The 16,355-nt window shown below is 44.9% G+C and overlaps 1 protein-coding gene across 2 annotated transcripts in view; it reads left to right on the top strand.

The window, feature by feature from the left end:
- col5a1 (procollagen, type V, alpha 1) overlaps positions 1 to 15,947 on the top strand; it is a 70,108-nt gene extending 54,161 nt beyond the window's left edge. Inside the window, exons 41-66 of one of the 2 annotated variants that reach the window (XM_047329383.1) lie at positions 113 to 166; positions 338 to 445; positions 561 to 668; positions 1,773 to 1,826; positions 1,948 to 2,001; positions 2,134 to 2,241; positions 2,332 to 2,385; positions 2,522 to 2,629; positions 4,950 to 5,003; positions 5,156 to 5,263; positions 5,375 to 5,428; positions 5,520 to 5,573; positions 5,671 to 5,724; positions 5,839 to 5,892; positions 6,011 to 6,118; positions 6,255 to 6,308; positions 6,405 to 6,458; positions 6,670 to 6,777; positions 7,061 to 7,114; positions 7,220 to 7,255; positions 7,378 to 7,431; positions 7,592 to 7,859; positions 8,354 to 8,466; positions 10,298 to 10,366; positions 12,948 to 13,181; positions 13,281 to 15,947. In XM_047329383.1, coding sequence (XP_047185339.1) covers positions 113 to 166; positions 338 to 445; positions 561 to 668; positions 1,773 to 1,826; positions 1,948 to 2,001; positions 2,134 to 2,241; positions 2,332 to 2,385; positions 2,522 to 2,629; positions 4,950 to 5,003; positions 5,156 to 5,263; positions 5,375 to 5,428; positions 5,520 to 5,573; positions 5,671 to 5,724; positions 5,839 to 5,892; positions 6,011 to 6,118; positions 6,255 to 6,308; positions 6,405 to 6,458; positions 6,670 to 6,777; positions 7,061 to 7,114; positions 7,220 to 7,255; positions 7,378 to 7,431; positions 7,592 to 7,859; positions 8,354 to 8,466; positions 10,298 to 10,366; positions 12,948 to 13,181; positions 13,281 to 13,427 — 2,325 coding nt within the window. In that variant the 3' untranslated portion in view covers positions 13,428 to 15,947. Of the gene's footprint in view, positions 1 to 112; positions 167 to 337; positions 446 to 560; positions 669 to 1,772; positions 1,827 to 1,947; positions 2,002 to 2,133; positions 2,242 to 2,331; positions 2,386 to 2,521; positions 2,630 to 4,949; positions 5,004 to 5,155; positions 5,264 to 5,374; positions 5,429 to 5,519; positions 5,574 to 5,670; positions 5,725 to 5,838; positions 5,893 to 6,010; positions 6,119 to 6,254; positions 6,309 to 6,404; positions 6,459 to 6,669; positions 6,778 to 7,060; positions 7,115 to 7,219; positions 7,256 to 7,377; positions 7,432 to 7,591; positions 7,860 to 8,353; positions 8,467 to 10,164; positions 10,234 to 10,297; positions 10,367 to 12,947; positions 13,182 to 13,280 lie in introns of both variants that reach the window. The other variant, XM_035607687.2, reaches the window with a different exon arrangement.
- Positions 15,948 to 16,355: the final 408 nt, after the last annotated feature.

Below are 16,355 nucleotides of genomic sequence, written 5' to 3'. Positions count from 1 at the left end.
CGCTGAGCCTGTTTGAAGATAGCGTGTACGGGGTGATACAGGATGTGTGCTCCCCCGACAGATGTGTTTGTTTTCGAAGCTTTCATTTTTCTTTTTTGTTGTTGTTCTGCAGGGGGCTCATGGTCTGAAAGGCAATGAGGGTCCTCACGGCCCACCTGGCCCTGCTGTGAGTACAATTGACTTCCTCGCTTCCTTAGTCTGTCACTTTCATGCTCTCACACTCACTTCTTTGAAATGATATGCAGTTTGCTACTTACAAAAGAGAAGCCTGACCTATTTGGTAGGGTACTTTAGATGTGTCTTTCTGATAACTGATAATATTGCTGCGTGGCGCTAGGGTTCTCCTGGTGAACGTGGTCCTTCTGGCCCAGCCGGACCCACAGGTCTTCCCGGACGTCCTGGCCCCCAGGGGCCCCCAGGCCCTGCTGGAGAGAAAGGAGGACCGGTAAGAATGTCCCATTATAGAGATTCTTATAACATACAAAAAAGAAAAAACTGGAAATAAAAGAAATTTGCATGACTGACAAATGGTTTTCTGCTCCTACAAAAAAACACTATAGGGAGAGAAAGGACCTCAAGGCCCAGCTGGAAGAGATGGTATTCAGGGACCCGTGGGTCTGCCAGGACCTGGAGGACCTCCTGGACCACCTGGAGAGGATGGAGACAAGGTGAGTCACGTGGTTTTTTTTTATGTCCAGGAGAGAAATTTAACAAAATTCAGTAAAGCTGCATTAATGCTTTCATTCTTTCTTTTTTTTAAGCACACGCAGACAAATATGTAGTATGCACACACTTAACACCTCACAAAGCCTTGTGAACTAAACTTTACAGCAGAGATCTAAACTAGAAATCCTCTTTTCTCTTTCCCTGTGGCCGTTAATTCTCTCAGGACAGTTTGCCTCGATTAGCAGATCTTCAAAATGCAAACCTGCCTTGCCGCCGCTTTGTACCCTTCTGTACAAACAGTCACAGGAGGAGGGGGTGGGGGGACTTTGATGGCAGCGGCAGTACACGTGAAAGTAACCGTTAATATTCAAATGCAAGAAAATAACTCCTCAACCACTCAAAAAAACATTTGCAGGAGGCCAAATACTCAGAGGATAATCTCAGATCCTCTGACGAATGCTTCAATTCTTAGCTGGCCTCACAATGGTCCCTGAGGTGTGGATTACAGAGAATACAGAGGGTTATTTGCCATGCAGACAAAAAAGGATCTCGCAAGCTAATATTTACACATATTCAGACTCTTGCTCATTAAAAAGCCGCTGTCCACAGGGAATGAACAACTCTGAGGCCCCTTTATTTAAACACTAATGCTGCCTCACAAAGAGCATTGTCTGACTTTAACCCAGAAGTAAACGCCTTTGGCTTCGGTAGTCATTAGCATGAATTCTGCAAACACCCACGTCATGTGGAGGTGTCGAAAGAACGACGCAGAAAGGTTCTTCGTTCCGGGAATAGGTCGAGATGGGACTGATTATCTATTCTGTTTCTGGCTGCTAGTAGCACCAGTGACTCAACCATCACGATAGGCCTCCTTCGGATGGGAGCTTTATCTTTTTTTTTTGTTTGTCAGAAAAAGGAGTGACGTAATTGAGATGTCCATCTGGACAGATCTCAAAAAAGTGTATTTTCAAAAGGCAGGATATATGTGTAGTTATTGTGCTTTGACATATCATCTTGTGTTTGATAACATTATCATGATCTTATTTCATCTCCTTTTTGAATTGAGATGTTTGCGTTCTCCTCACACTGATTGTTTCGTCCCTCAGGGAGAGCTTGGAGAGCCAGGCCAGAAAGGAAGCAAGGGTGACAAAGGAGAACACGTAAGCTTTTTATGTTTATTTTCAGGTTTATCCGATTCTAAATTGTGATGAAACAGATTTTGAAAAATGATGACTAAACTGTTGACTGTTACGTCGATGAATTGTTTCTTCTCCTCTGCAGGGTCCACCTGGTCCCACTGGCCCTCAAGGACCTGTTGGAGCTCCTGGTCCCGCTGTAAGTGTCAAGCTTGGGTTGTGTGTTCAGATCACTAAGCGCCTCATTAACCACATCCGTTAGGGCCGACGGTGCCACCGGCATTTGCATGCATCTACTGACTGTGATCCCTTTATCCATCACATTGCGCAGGGTGCAGATGGTGAGCCTGGTCCCAGGGGTCAGCAGGGTCTGTTTGGCCAGAAGGGAGATGAAGGCTCAAGAGGCTTCCCTGGACCTCCAGGTCCAGTTGGGCTGCAGGTGTGGAATGCAATGGAAAATTGCAATATCAAATGTTATCATGAATAAAACACGGAGACAATATGATCAAATCCCCTGCATTCTCCTCAGGGCTTACCCGGACCACCTGGCGAGAAAGGTGAAACTGGAGACGTTGGTCAAATGGTAAGAGCTTGATAGAGAATTAAAAGAAGCTTATACACATTCTGACTGATTGTGCTATTCTTCAAAACATTACATTACAAGCGGCATGTAGGTGAAATGCATTTCTAAATTAAACTGTCTCTTCTCTGCCCCGTAGGGTCCACCTGGCCCCCCTGGCCCCAGAGGTCCCTCCGGACCCCCAGGAGCCGATGGCCCACAGGGACCTCCTGGTGGTATCGGAAACCCCGGCGCTGTTGGAGAGAAGGTAAATCTCTGTCCTGTGTCTGGTTCGATCACGTGTGTGGGGTGAGGTGGTGCAGCTGGGGGGGTTTTGTGTAAGCACATCAGGTGGCATAGAGTCATTTTTGAGGGTCCTTTTTAAGCATGAAATTCCACCTCTTTTTAATATGCACCTGCCATCCTTTTAGTTGTTATAAGTGTAAACACAGAAATTCTCAAAGTCACATAAATTCCCATCCGTTGTGTTGTTTTGTCTCTTTTTATTTGATAGAAACTGTATCTGTCTGGAAGGCAGTTGACTAAGTGCACCATTTGAATCACTTTAGTAAACAGATATTTACGCAGACGGCTAAAAATGAAAATGCATTTTTATTTGACTTCACATCTGTTGCCCAACGACATTGGCATCTTTGTCTGCCAAAACTATTTGGTGCACATGATTGCACACACAACTTTTGATTTTATCGTCTCTTGGAACGTTAACGGCCACGTGAACGCTATACTGTGACGGCTGTATAATCATATTTGTGCTGCCTTGTATGTGTGTTTTTTCGGGCCCAAGAATAGTTTTCTCAGCATGTTCTGAAACCATTGGTGGTTTTTCATGGGGATGAGAGGAGCTTTTGTCTGGCCATTATGTCCACGGCACCTGCTGTAATGTGTTCATTCAAATGACAGTGTATTCATCCGGCTACAGCCTTATTTCCCCCGAGTGGGACCTCTGGATTTTTAATTTTCCGTTTTTTCATTAATGCAAATTTGACAACAAAAGGTCCTCAAGTGGGATTGATATCGTGAATCCCAGGCCACTTTCTCAGCCAACATTGTAACCTGCCTATTTTCATCCTGCTGACTGGATTTTGTAACACTTTGGAAGAGGCCGATTCAGCATGCCAGCAGTTTGTTTGAGTGCTCTGCGGTGAAGACGGAATGATACCTCTTTACCAGGCTTTTGCACCCATTAATATTTCACATGCCTATTTATATGATACCCTTTTTAATGGGACATGATCTTTCCCCCCCCGCTGCCAAATGACAGACGCACAGAAAATCCAGCGGACAGGCTGCCGTCCCCAGCAGCACTGTTGCTGAGTAGGGAGGATGAATACGTAGATACTCAGCGGCACCATACTTGAAATTCAAAGATGATAAATGCATTATTAAAAGGCGGCTCTCACAAAATCAACTCCCACTCTCATTTGTTGCTGCTCTTTCATTATGAAAGGCCTGCTTTGGCAGCTTTTTGCCACCGCTGGACTGCAGTGCTGTGCACTTTCAGCTCACTGTCCAAAGTGATTTTTTATTTATTTTTTTTCTTCCCGGTTCAGTCAATAGAATCACCTTTTGCTCCTTTATAATATCTCAGAGGATAACCTGTCCTTCTCCTGTGCAAACAAACACAGCGCTCTTTTGGATAATTGTGCCCCAGCTGATCTGGCATTTTATTAGCCAGGCGTCCCTCGCCTGGCTAATAAAATGCCGCCCCGATAAAATTGGCAGGCTAAGGAGCTCAGGCTTTTTCTCCCTCATACAGCAGTGATGAGCAGCTGTATTTCATGCTCTCCGTTCTCCCTGCTCTCAGCAGATTCTACCAGCATCTCTGCGGTGGACATGAGCAGCTTGTCCTAAGGATGGAGTCAAGGCCGGTACAAAGGCTTCTTAGATGCAACATTTGCATAAAGACCAGTGTACGCCCCTCATACAGAAGGATCAGTCACGCTGACATACAGACAGCTGCTGAGAGTGGATGTCTTGACAGCAGCGAGAGAGATTCTGGGAGACAGCCAGACACTCATTTAGAGTATGGGGTTGATGTTCGAAACACAGAGCTCTTGTACATGCGAGATAGAATCTGGCCATGCTTATCATGACACATCACTGTACAGCTCGTCATTCGGATCTGCAGAGTTGCGATATCGACCTTTTCCCAAACATGACATGGGCACATATTTTAAAACCTGAAGCAGGTGTGGCATCCGCAGCGGAGCACAGGAGGGAGGGACGGTATAGGCGCCTGTGACAGTGAATAACGATGGTGCCCAGGGTGTAGGGGAGTCAACGGGGCAAGTATCCAATAAGGCAGGAGGAAGAGGACAAGATATATGGGCAGGGTGCTAGGGAGAAGAGTGAGGTCAGCGCCCTCCTCGCTCCAACCATCCAGTCCACCTGCACTTGATGGATTGAAATCTCTTGTGTCGTCTCTTTCTATCCCCATCTGGGTGACAAGGGCACCGGGACAATGAGAGCTGCCGTGAATGATGGGATTTTTAGAACAACAAATCGCCTGTGTGATAATGCGCGTCTCTGTCTTACCCACTAATATCTCCTCCCTCTCTCTTCACCAGGGAGATGCTGGAGAAACAGGAGAGCCAGGTCTTCAGGGAGAAGTTGGCCCACCAGTGAGTTATCAGCTTGTCTTTTCTCTCCACTTCCACATGATGAGACTGAAAAGACCAACGATTGTTTCGCCAGAAAATGAATCATTGTTGGTCAATAACTGCACTGCAAATTAGTGTGTCGACAATCACCCGTTAACTGCTCATTATTCCAGGGTTCAAGAGGAGAGCGAGGAGAAAAGGGAGAGGGTGGGCCTGCTGGTACAGCTGGACCTCCCGGCCCTAAGGGACCCCCCGGAGATGATGGTCCTAAAGGCAGCCCAGTAAGTTCTGTTCTATGTTCAGCTTAAGAAAATACACTTATACGATCGGTCTCCCTCTAAATGTCTCCTAAAATCTCCTAAAAACCTAATGCAACCTTCATTGATTTTCAGGGTCCAAGTGGTTTCCCCGGTGACCCCGGTCCTCCTGGCGAGCCTGGCCCCGCTGTACGTATGGCATGAGTCATGAATTTTGTGCAAACTTTACAGTTTTATATAATTTTAGCATGACTAAGGTTACATTTCTATTCTCATGCAGGGGTTAGATGGTCCATCTGGTGACAAGGGAGATGACGGAGAGCCGGGTCAACCTGTGAGTGCCACTTTTACACAACACTGTGGGAAAATACTGTAAACTTAAAGTTGTTTCAATTTGGATTTAATTCTCACCCTTTGTAATTCTAAACCAGGGTTCACCTGGACCCACCGGAGAGTCTGGTCCCTCTGGACCACCAGGAAAGAGAGTAAGTGTGGCCTGTCCACTCTCCTCCTCAATGTTGCAGAATTTTTTTTTTAAATGTTCTGTCTTTGTATTTTACAATATAAAGCTCTGTCATCAATGTTTGTTTTTTTAATAGGGCCCCCCTGGAGTAAACGGACCTGAGGGAAGACAGGGAGAGAAGGGAGCCAAGGTAATGCCTCTAACAAATAATACACACTTCCAACCTGTTAAAAAATTTATAAAAAATACTAATAATAAAAGAGCAAGAATCAAAGGGTTCACCGTTATCCATCTTTTTGTGTTAAAAGGGAGAGTCTGGCATGGAAGGTTCCCAAGGAAAGACAGGTCCTGTTGGTCCTCAAGGTTCACCTGGCAAGCCCGGTTCTGAAGGTCTCAGGGGTATCCCTGGCCCGGTTGTAAGTAAAGTGCTACATGCTGAAGTTGTGTAATATTGTTACATGTAAATGCATGTAAAAACAAGTGTACATAGCCTGTGTTTTCTTGTGAGCTGAGGCTAAAATACACTGTATAATAATCGGTATGTCTGTGCAGGGAGAGCAAGGCCTGCCTGGTTCTCCAGGCCCAGACGGGCCTCCCGGACCTATGGTGAGTCCAAGTGACCCCTGGCCTTTGAACTGAAGCATTTCATATAACTTCATTCAGCCGGCGTGACACGATATTCAACTGTTATCCCTCTCACAGGGCCCTCCTGGTTTGCCCGGTTTGAAAGGAGACTCTGGCATCAAAGGAGAAAAGGTGAGCCGGCTCCATTGATCTGAATGTTTTAATGTGGAGCACAAGCTACAGTAAATATTTCAACAAAGACTAATGAAGCAATTTACTTACAGATTGATTAGGCCTCTGGCCATCGAATCATTACCCTAACGATTAGAGGGTGTGCCAGATAGATATATTATAGGGCTAATGTTTGTGATTTTTGGCTCATTGACTTTTTTGTCTCCCTCAGGGACACCCGGGTCTTATTGGTCTCATCGGACCCCCAGGTGAACAGGGAGAAAAGGGTGATAGAGGTCTGCCCGGTCCTCCAGGATCGTCCGGTCTCAAAGGAGACAATGTAAGCAAACAAAACGACACATATTTGAGTCCTACACATCGTTTTTCTTTTATTCTGTATACAAAAACAACGAAATGCAAGTGCCGCAGAAGTGTAGCACTGTTTGTGTCATCAATCTGCCTTCTGAAAAATTGATAGTCTTCATGTTTGTGTTCTTTAATTTAAGCAAAAAGGCAAAATGGAGCATCCAGTGTTAATATACCTCATGATATAGCCGAAACTGTAGCACCAATAACAAACAATTCTTCTTCTGTTGAGTTACACTCTCTCTTTCCTCCTTTAGGGTATTGCCGGTCCCTCAGGTCCTCTCGGTCCCCTGGGTCCTCCCGGATTACCTGTAAGACTATGATCATTCAATGTGTTGCACCATGGAGTGTGTCTTACTCAATAGCATGTGATGTCTTGAGCTAATGTCGATTCTGTGTGAACTTTTCATCTTCAGGGTCCTCCCGGTCCCAAAGGAGCTAAAGGGTCATCGGTAAGTGTTTTGGTGAAAGCTGAATTCAATCAGAACCGATGACAAACACGTTTCGTGTCTCCTATAGAAAAATCATTTGATGTTGAATGATGAAGCATTCCCTTTAAATGTTTCCTCCTCAGGGTCAAACTGGACCAAAGGGAGAGAGTGGTACACCTGGACCCCCTGGCCCTCCTGTAAGTTAATGCACTGCTCTTCTGAATGGTCAATGTCCTCTTCATTTTAAAATATTATCTTAAATGTAAGTCATTATGTCTTGGTGTTATGGACATTTGCACCGTGGCCCTCCGCACCTCTGACTGGCAATTGTCTCTTCCTGTCCTCTCTCCATAACAGGGTCCTCCTGGCGATGTCATCCACCCACTCCCCATCCAGGCTTCCATGAAGGGCAGAACGCGCAGGAACATCGACGCCAGCCAGATGATGGACGACGCCGCCATGGATGCCAACTACAAGGACTACGACGACGGCATGGAGGAAATCTTTGGCTCGCTCAACTCCCTGAAACTGGAGATCGAACAGATGAAGCACCCGCTGGGCACACAGAGCAACCCTGCTCGTACCTGCAAGGACCTGCAGCTCTGTCACCCTGATTTCCCAGATGGTTCGTATCACGTTCCATCCAAATGAGGCTTGAGGTCCATCGTCCGATCCCCAGCCGGCTTCCGATTACCTCTTCTGACTGTCAGATTGATCTATTGTGAAAATAATTATCAAATGCAGCCCTAGAGTCATACTGTAGTTTGGACATTTCTGCAGCCACCACAGCTGCTCGACGTAGCATATGGACTAGATGATAAAAGTATTTTCTTTTCTGTATCATGTTCCAACTCAGCAGCAGGACTCAGTTAAAAAAACAACAAACTCAGTTTTGTTACCACACCTTTACATATGTGTGGTATTTTGTGTTTGACAAGATACTTGCTGCTTGCTCTGAGACAACATCTCCGACAATGAATAGATGAATATATTTAGAAGAAAATACATGCGTGACACTTGAACATGGTCATACAATGTCAGACATGGTATTGACCTGCTGGTGAACAGTATACAGTGTCACTCTATAATTGCATGCTCTCTCTCTCTCCGTCTCGTCAGGTGAGTACTGGATTGATCCAAACCAGGGCTGTTCTCGGGACTCCTTCAAGGTTTACTGCAACTTCACAGCGGGTGGAGAGAGCTGCATCTTCCCAGATAAGAAGTCTGAAGGGGTAAGTCTGGCCCTCCCCACACACACACACACACACACACACACACACACACAGTCAGGTGGAGGACACGTTTCTTCCATTTTGAGCCTCCTGTTTTTGCTTGTGACAATAAATTAAAAATAATGTTATGCCGTTTTCATTAACATTCATTATCTCAAGGCTCCTTACAGAGTGAGGTCAAGTCCTGACAATATTGTAGAGAGAAAAACCACCAGCTTAATGCTGCAGAATGTCTTTCCTTTTTTCCCCCTCATATCTGTGACTAACTTCCACACAGGAATAAATGTCATGTACATCTCGGGACAGTGATATTTGGAACTATATTTTACCCACTCGTGTATCCCTGTAATTAGCCTCCATGAGATCACCCGGTGTGTTGCTATGAAGAAGATTGTGGGAGATGACTCACCGGGACTCCCTTTATTCCCCATGACAGTTATTTTACAAACATCACTAAAATCTCAGTTTAGTTCCGACAGTGAGTAACAGCAGGGAGACAAGTCCCTCGTTCAAACACACATATTCAACCCAACCCATCCGTTCTCTGTTGTGTCAGTGCCACTTTTTAGACAGAATGCCATCAGCTGTAAAAGCCTTTGGCAGGTGACAGGTGACTTCGAGCAGATTTTCGGTTCATTATGCACGAGCGTGTGGAGGAGAGAGGAGAGTAGCAGAGTGGTGAAACACTGGGAACGCTGTCTTTGACAAGTCGGTTTGGGGAGGGGGTGTTGTGTAATAGCACAGTGCTACAGCCATTTTAATGATCCCACTCACCAGGCCTCAGAGGAGCAGGAGTTTGCTTAAGCTCAGAATAATGAAGCAGACTCTTTTCTTTTTTTTTAAATAGCGTACTGGCGATGGGCTGCTCTCATCACAGAAAAGCCACAGTGTCTTTGCACCGAGACTGAAAATACTCCCGCATACGTTTATATTGGCACAGTAATGATAAGAGCACACATGGTTTTACTGTCCGCGTGCGTCACAGAATCACAGTCAGACACGCCAGCTTGGATTCTAGAAAGAGCGAAATGTCACTGGAAGGATGTACAGTATTTCCCCTTGCGCCCGGTGCACAAACACAACTGAAGGTCACCTTCAAGCCAGCGTGGGCCTAATGTAGGCCCGTCTCCCAACGACGAGTGATCTCACACCCATCATTCATTCATTAACCTATCAAGCTATTGATGACAGTTCCGTATCAAACCCCGCCATCCAATTATGGAGAAATCCATCATTGTCATGCCCGAGACCGTTCGCGCTGTGCCCCTTCGGCCAATTCACAGCTTTTAATGGCATCACAAAGTTAGTGCGCCATGGCTGCACAGCACAAAACACCAAACAGTGGGGATAGAGGCGGCGGCATGAGAGCTTGTTGCAGGCGATCATTTCCTAATTAATCACTGTGTATTCATGAATTTTTCAGCAGCAATTTCCTGCCAGCTACTGTTCATACTTTGCAAAATGGCATAATGGCTTACTAAAATCTTCTGTCCCGGTCTGGTCTGGTTGCTCTCACCGAATACCGTTTCAGGTCCCGACGACTCCCCTCAGCGGTCAAACAGGAGGAGAAAGAGGGGAGACCAGAGTGTGGGGATGTGTTTCTCTCAGATCTGTTTCCTTATTTTTAACACAGCTGTTTTTTCCTCTCCATGCTCTGCCTCTCTTTTGATCCATGCCCCCCCCCCCCCACCCCCCCAGGCTAGGCTCACATCCTGGGTAAAGGAGAATCCCGGCTCCTGGTTCAGTGAATTCAAACGTGGTAAACTGGTAAGCCACACTCCCGACTTTCTGAGTCCCTTTCCCTTTCCTGAACGCCTCTTATATTTTACAGAGCAAAATGGCAAAATGGCCCAAAGACTCGCCAGGCACATGGTATAGTCACTACAAGAGAGGTTCCCTGGTAAGTGGCCCTGGCCTTGCGGTCCCAGAGTCCTGGCTGAGGCCTGGACTCTGCGTGGCTGAGGCTCTGCATGGTTTTGGTTTCTGTCCTACAAAGTATGTAGAGTATCTGCTCTGGCACCTTGCTTGTGGGTCGTTATGCTACTGCGGTGCATGATTCGGCGCGCGAGCCGCACTCTCCCTCAGTCCAGCAACACAGCAGATGCTCTTACAAGGAAATGGAGGAGAGGTTTGTGGACCATGTTTGACATCTTGTGCAATTTGATGAATATAGAAAACAATTTACTGCTACTTTACTGCGGAAACTCCTGAGTGTGTTATCCACGCCGCCACACCTCTGCTACATTAAGAGAGCATCTCCCAAGAGTGACTGTGTGCCTCAACTCTCCCATGACTCAGGTATCCTCATATCCACAGATAGCAGTTTTTGTCCACACTGTAAAAATCAGCTACGATTGAATACATCAGTTTACACATAACATTTTTTTTTAAAGATGTAGCTCTCAACAAGTCCCTGCCTCGGCATGTCATCTCTCCTCCACAAGTGGGTAAGGAGGCACACTGTTAGTGTCCTCCCCACTCTATTCAGCTGCACTCACTCTCCCACTGTCTCCCTTAAACACTCTGGCAGAGTAGCTCTGAGTCAAACAGGTCAGGCACTCAGTCACCACCCAGGGGCTTCTGGGTACTCAGTCACTGTTGACTTGCGGCAGTGATGATGAAGAGGTAATGTTTCTCCGGTGATGTCGGGCTACTGCACATCCACACGCTGTGCGGCGGCAGGGAGGGGATTAAGACCGCTGGGGTAAATGAGAAACGCATGGGACTCGGCAGCCCCAGTGCCAGCACTCAAACGTAAAACACAGAGCAAAGTCCTAACTGTAAACTTACAAACAGTCATAAACAGGCTAATTAAAGCAACCATCAATTTGAGTGGAGAAGATGATGAGCTTTCTCTATTGATATCAAGTTTGAGTGTCGGTACTCTGGGTTTGTATATGCATGCTCGGTGAGGTGGGCGTGTGTGTGGGTGTGTGTATGTGTGTGTGTGTGTGAATATGAATGTATGCATGCATGATGTACAAGAACAAGTCGAGTACATAAGTACACACCCACACTCGGACGGCCTGCTGCTCTGGCTGCATGGCGTGGATGCCGCATGCGCTCTACTCCCAGTAAGTCCCATTTGTCTGAAAGACGAAAGCGACCGCGTGGATCGAGTGGATTCCTGACGGTTGGTATGATGATAGTCACTTAAAGGACATTAAACCCAAATGTGACCGGTTCCAAACCTGCCATCTTATCAGTCACGATTGCAAAGCTCCGTAATCGCTCTGATGTGATAAAGCTCAGGTTTTTGTTTTTTTGTAACGTGAGCTGAAAAATGCTTAATCCTCTCGTTAATTATAATTTAATTACCATGTAATTAACATCTCATCGCTGCGACGCGTTCCCTATTAAGATAATTACATTTTCATGATTTTGACCATAATTTGCTCACACATTTACATAATCACATAACCAAGGCTTAAACTAGGTCTTTAGCTCTGCTTATTAATATATTTTTTTACCATTGGGTCAGATTTTTCCACATTATTCCTTGCACATGAGTGCAGCTTAACAGCATTATGCCTTGGAAATAATCAACAGCCATCCTCCCACTCTCTATATACAGTATTATCACCTGATCCATTGTCTAAGAAATGTGGACCATGGTCCTCGCTCGTCTGATCTGGTAATTTTAATATTGTCAACAAACCTCCATGAAAATACAAAGCCAACAATGAACGAAAACAGTACAACAGCACAAATATGTAATATCTGTGAATCCAGTTCAACCACTGCCCCAAAACTATTAAAAACACACCAGTGACCCAAACTAGGCTAACATGTTTGTAATCCAACATTTACCATTCTACAGTTTCCAGCTTGTGTTATAGAGATTATTGAACCAGTTTTTCTTTGAAATAACGACCATATATTTGTGACCTGGTTTTAAATATTTACAGTACATCTTCATGTAGGAATGAAAGGGTTAGGTGCAAGAACTAGGACGGTTAAATCAGAACACACCGAGACAAACTCATGCATCGCCGGTTTTGGACTTCCCATTGACTACGTCAACAATAAAGGAACCTGTAGAATACCACCAGTGTTATCCTTTAATGATCAAGTCAATGCGCTGTGCTGTATTATCTAAGTCAACCCCACGTGCACTGTTATGTTCTTTTAGTTTTGTCTGTGCTGCCACAGAGCATGTTTTTTTTATATAAATTGAGTAATCCTCAGATGACACCTCCTTATTCCAACACCACTGTAAGTGAGAAACCGAAAGAAATCCCATCACAGCAGTAAAACGGGAAGACAAAATGACGTCGTCGTAAATTAATTCAGAATGACTCCCAAGAGACAGAGGCACTGCACAGTGTAGCCGTGACAGTGTGTTCAGTAAATCTGTTCTGGATCTGCAGGACGTCCTCCCCCCCCCCACTGTTCACTCACTCTTCTCCTCCCGGTGTGTTCCCGTTTTGTGACGCCCGGCTACAACTGCGTTCCTTGTTTGTGTCGTCGTTCTTTTGCAGCTCTCCTACGTGGACGCCGAGGGCAACCCGATCGGCGTGGTCCAGATGACTTTCATGCGGTTGCTGAGCGCGGCAGCCAGGCAGAACGTAACGTACAACTGCTACCAGTCGGTGGCCTGGCACGACCAGGACCAGGACAACTACGACAAGGCCATCCGCTTCCTGGGCTCCAACGATGAGGAGATGTCATACGATAACAACCCCTACATCCGCGCCGTGGTCGACGGCTGTGCGGTAAGTCCGATAAATGCGTCAGTGTCAGGTGTCTCTTGGAGGGTGCGGTGTTTTGTGTCCGCTCACTAACTCCCCTCTGTGCTGTGTGCTTCCCCTCAGTTGAAAAAGGGCTACGAAAAGACGGTACTTGAGATCAACACACCGAAGGTGGAGCAGGTGCCGTTTGTGGACATCATGTTCAACGACTTTGGCGGCTCCACGCAGAAGTTTGGATTCGAAGTGGGCCCCGTCTGTTTCGTCGGCTAAGACTGTTTACTGAGCAAATGGAGAGAGAGAAAAAAAAAGAGCATATTTTTTTGTTTTCTCAGAAAAAAAAAAAAAAAAAAAGAATTGAAAAAGGAATAGGACAATTCTATTTGTAAAAAATTCCATAAAGCAACAAGTATGAGCAAAATGAAATCAAGTTGAGGATACAGTGAAATTCTTTAGGAATAGAGGAAAACGAAATAACCTCAGTGTGCCTTCTCCATCACATGCAAGTTTTGAAGCTGGATGTCAGATCCTGCCTCCTGCGCGACACACTCGCAGACGTTAAAAACAAACACACCTAGCCGCATGCCATCGCACTTGATTTAGACCTTCTCGTCCCAAAACAACGAAGGCGACCCTGAGAGCCGCAGCAATCCCAGACGTTCGCAGTTTTTTGCCGTGGACTCCATCTGATTTGGCTCTTTCCTCCTCTTTGGTTTTGATCTCATGTTTCCCCTCGTCTCCCTGGCTTCTTCCACTCGTCTTTTGTTGGGTTGTTTGCTCATTCACTACAGGAGCTCTGTTTGTGCATAATTGTCCTCCCCCCCATTCTCTCGGAATGGATCTTTATATATAAATATATATATAAATATATATAAATAATTTTTATGTTTGTAAGTACATTCTGTATATTTTTCCTGGTAATGTTTATTGCTTCTGGCTTCAAAACATGCATGTGACTTTTTTAATTGTGAGGTAGCAGATGATGGATACAGGGATAACATCTAAAACTGTAGAAGTATTGAGGAATAGTGAGGAAATTCGACTTGTAAATTTAAAAATAAACCCCAAAAAGACTAATTGGGCAGTCCTGTCTTGTTGCAGTTGTGGAGCACATCCTGTTGTAATTTAAGAACGGAATGGAAATAAAAGACGAAAACAAGCTCTGTGATATTATGTGACAGTTGATTTGCATAACAAACAAACAAAAAAGAAAAAACGAAATACATTCCTCCTTTTGTGGCCTTTGAACAGAACACCTACCCTGGTGGCAATATCATTAACTTAATAAACAGCTTCTTCTATCTGACTATGCGACGGGAGATGATGTCACATTTGAATGAAAACACAACAATCAAAACCCTGGTGCTATTTTCCCTCTTCTGTGGTGCTATGTATTTGTTGTTTGAATGAAAGGAAATCTGTGGTGAGAATATTCCATCACCAGCAGCCCCTTGACTCTCTTCACCACCATGTCGGACGCAGGTGGATCTTTGCTGCATCCATCTTCTTGTTTCGTTTTGTTTCGTTTATTATTTTTTTTAACATGTCCAGCAGTGGCGTGTTGCATTCCATTCCCCTACGTATCCACTTGCAGATATCAGTGCAGCATGGCGGCGCGAGCTGCCTCGCACATGCGAGATGTGTCTGACAACTTTTTACCAAATGTTGGGGATGAGAAAGAGGGAACTGGGATGGCGCTGTTGGCCTTGCTTGTCGTTGCTCTGAGACGCTGCCATGTCGGCTCTTGGTGCTGTCGGATCACCTGCGCCACGTCAAACTGATGGAGCTGAGAAGTGGAAATGTTGAAATTGGGCCAAAGGGTTATGGTCCAATGTCGCGTTTGGTGTATGAAACCTTAAACCCTCTCCACCAAAGGTCATCACGTTAATATTTAGCTTTGAGAGGCTTGATTTTTTGTTTTCTTCTCCTTTTTTTTGTATGGGAAACGTTCTTTTACTTTTATCCACAGTAGAGGCAGGTAATCAAATTAGACAGATTTGTCCATGCAGCATCAAAAATGGCTTGTTTCGTTTACTATTTTTGCCCTTATTGTAATTATGCTCTTTGTTCAAACTATGCACTCTCTATGCTTATGACCACTAATATCTACCACAGAATTTAACAGCCCATCATACATAGATCCGTTTAGTTTCCTTTTAAAAATTTTTAAACATCTTCTCACATGTGACTTGAACCATTTCTGTTCAGACAACTCAATATTGCTTGTAGATCCTTGGCTTGATTCTTCATTGTGATGCAGTACACCCAAATTTAAACACTTTGCTCTCAGAGTAGGAGACAAACTTTTTTTTTTTTTTTTGTAAATTTCCAGAACCAGCAGCAATGCTGCCATTGTTTTGTTTCCTGTTTCATTTTTGTAGATTTTCCGTTGTTGTCTGTCTTTGTTTGTTTTCACAGTCTTGTCAAACCTGTGTAAGGATAAGAGGAAAGAAGATATATTGGTTTTCGTGTCAATAAATTCAAGTTTACTGTGGCCATCCCACTCTTGTATGTCTTTTGAAGCATTAAAACCTATCTGTATGCATGAAATTGTAAGGTTTTTTTCTCTTGTTATAATTGTGTAGGGTGACATGATCTCCAGGCCACGTCTTATTCACCGGGATACGTCAGTGGTTTGTCAATGCCACGGATGAAGGGAAGAAACGGTCATGTCCACAATTGTGAAGTGGAGAGAAAATGATGAACTTGTAACTCTTACCAAAGCCAATGTTCGTTTGTAGTATATTTATTGTACTATTTAAAATAAAAAAATAAATGTTAAATGACACCATAGCGTAAGTGTAAGAGGCCCCCTCTTTACATGCACACAGGAAAAACAAAAGTTATTAATTTAACACGCTCTTCTACGCGTGAGCTGGTAATGGCTCCCACTTAAAGGGAGCCTTTCAGAATGGAATCTGGTCGCTTCGATCGAACAAGATGTTTTCATGTTGACAGTGTCTGGGTTGTGTGCATGTGGGTGTGAGCGTGAAAGAATGCTGGAGGATTGGATTTAGACCATTTAAAGGCCGAACACTTGGATGTGTTCAAACTGAACAACAGGTAAGGCTTCCTATTCTTTACGCTACAAATGTGTTGATAATGTCAAACAGTTCCACAGACACGCCACAGGGGCTGCGTCTATCGGGGTTCAGACATCGCTGCTGATCGCTCCAACAGAGGACAGCCAATGTATGTACT

The sequence above is a fragment of the Scophthalmus maximus genome, chromosome 20 (assembly GCF_022379125.1).
Source record: "Scophthalmus maximus strain ysfricsl-2021 chromosome 20, ASM2237912v1, whole genome shotgun sequence".
NCBI lineage: Eukaryota > Metazoa > Chordata > Actinopteri > Pleuronectiformes > Scophthalmidae > Scophthalmus > Scophthalmus maximus.
The sequence above is the reverse complement of the archived record's forward strand: the minus strand, read 5'-3'. Positions and strand labels throughout refer to the sequence as shown.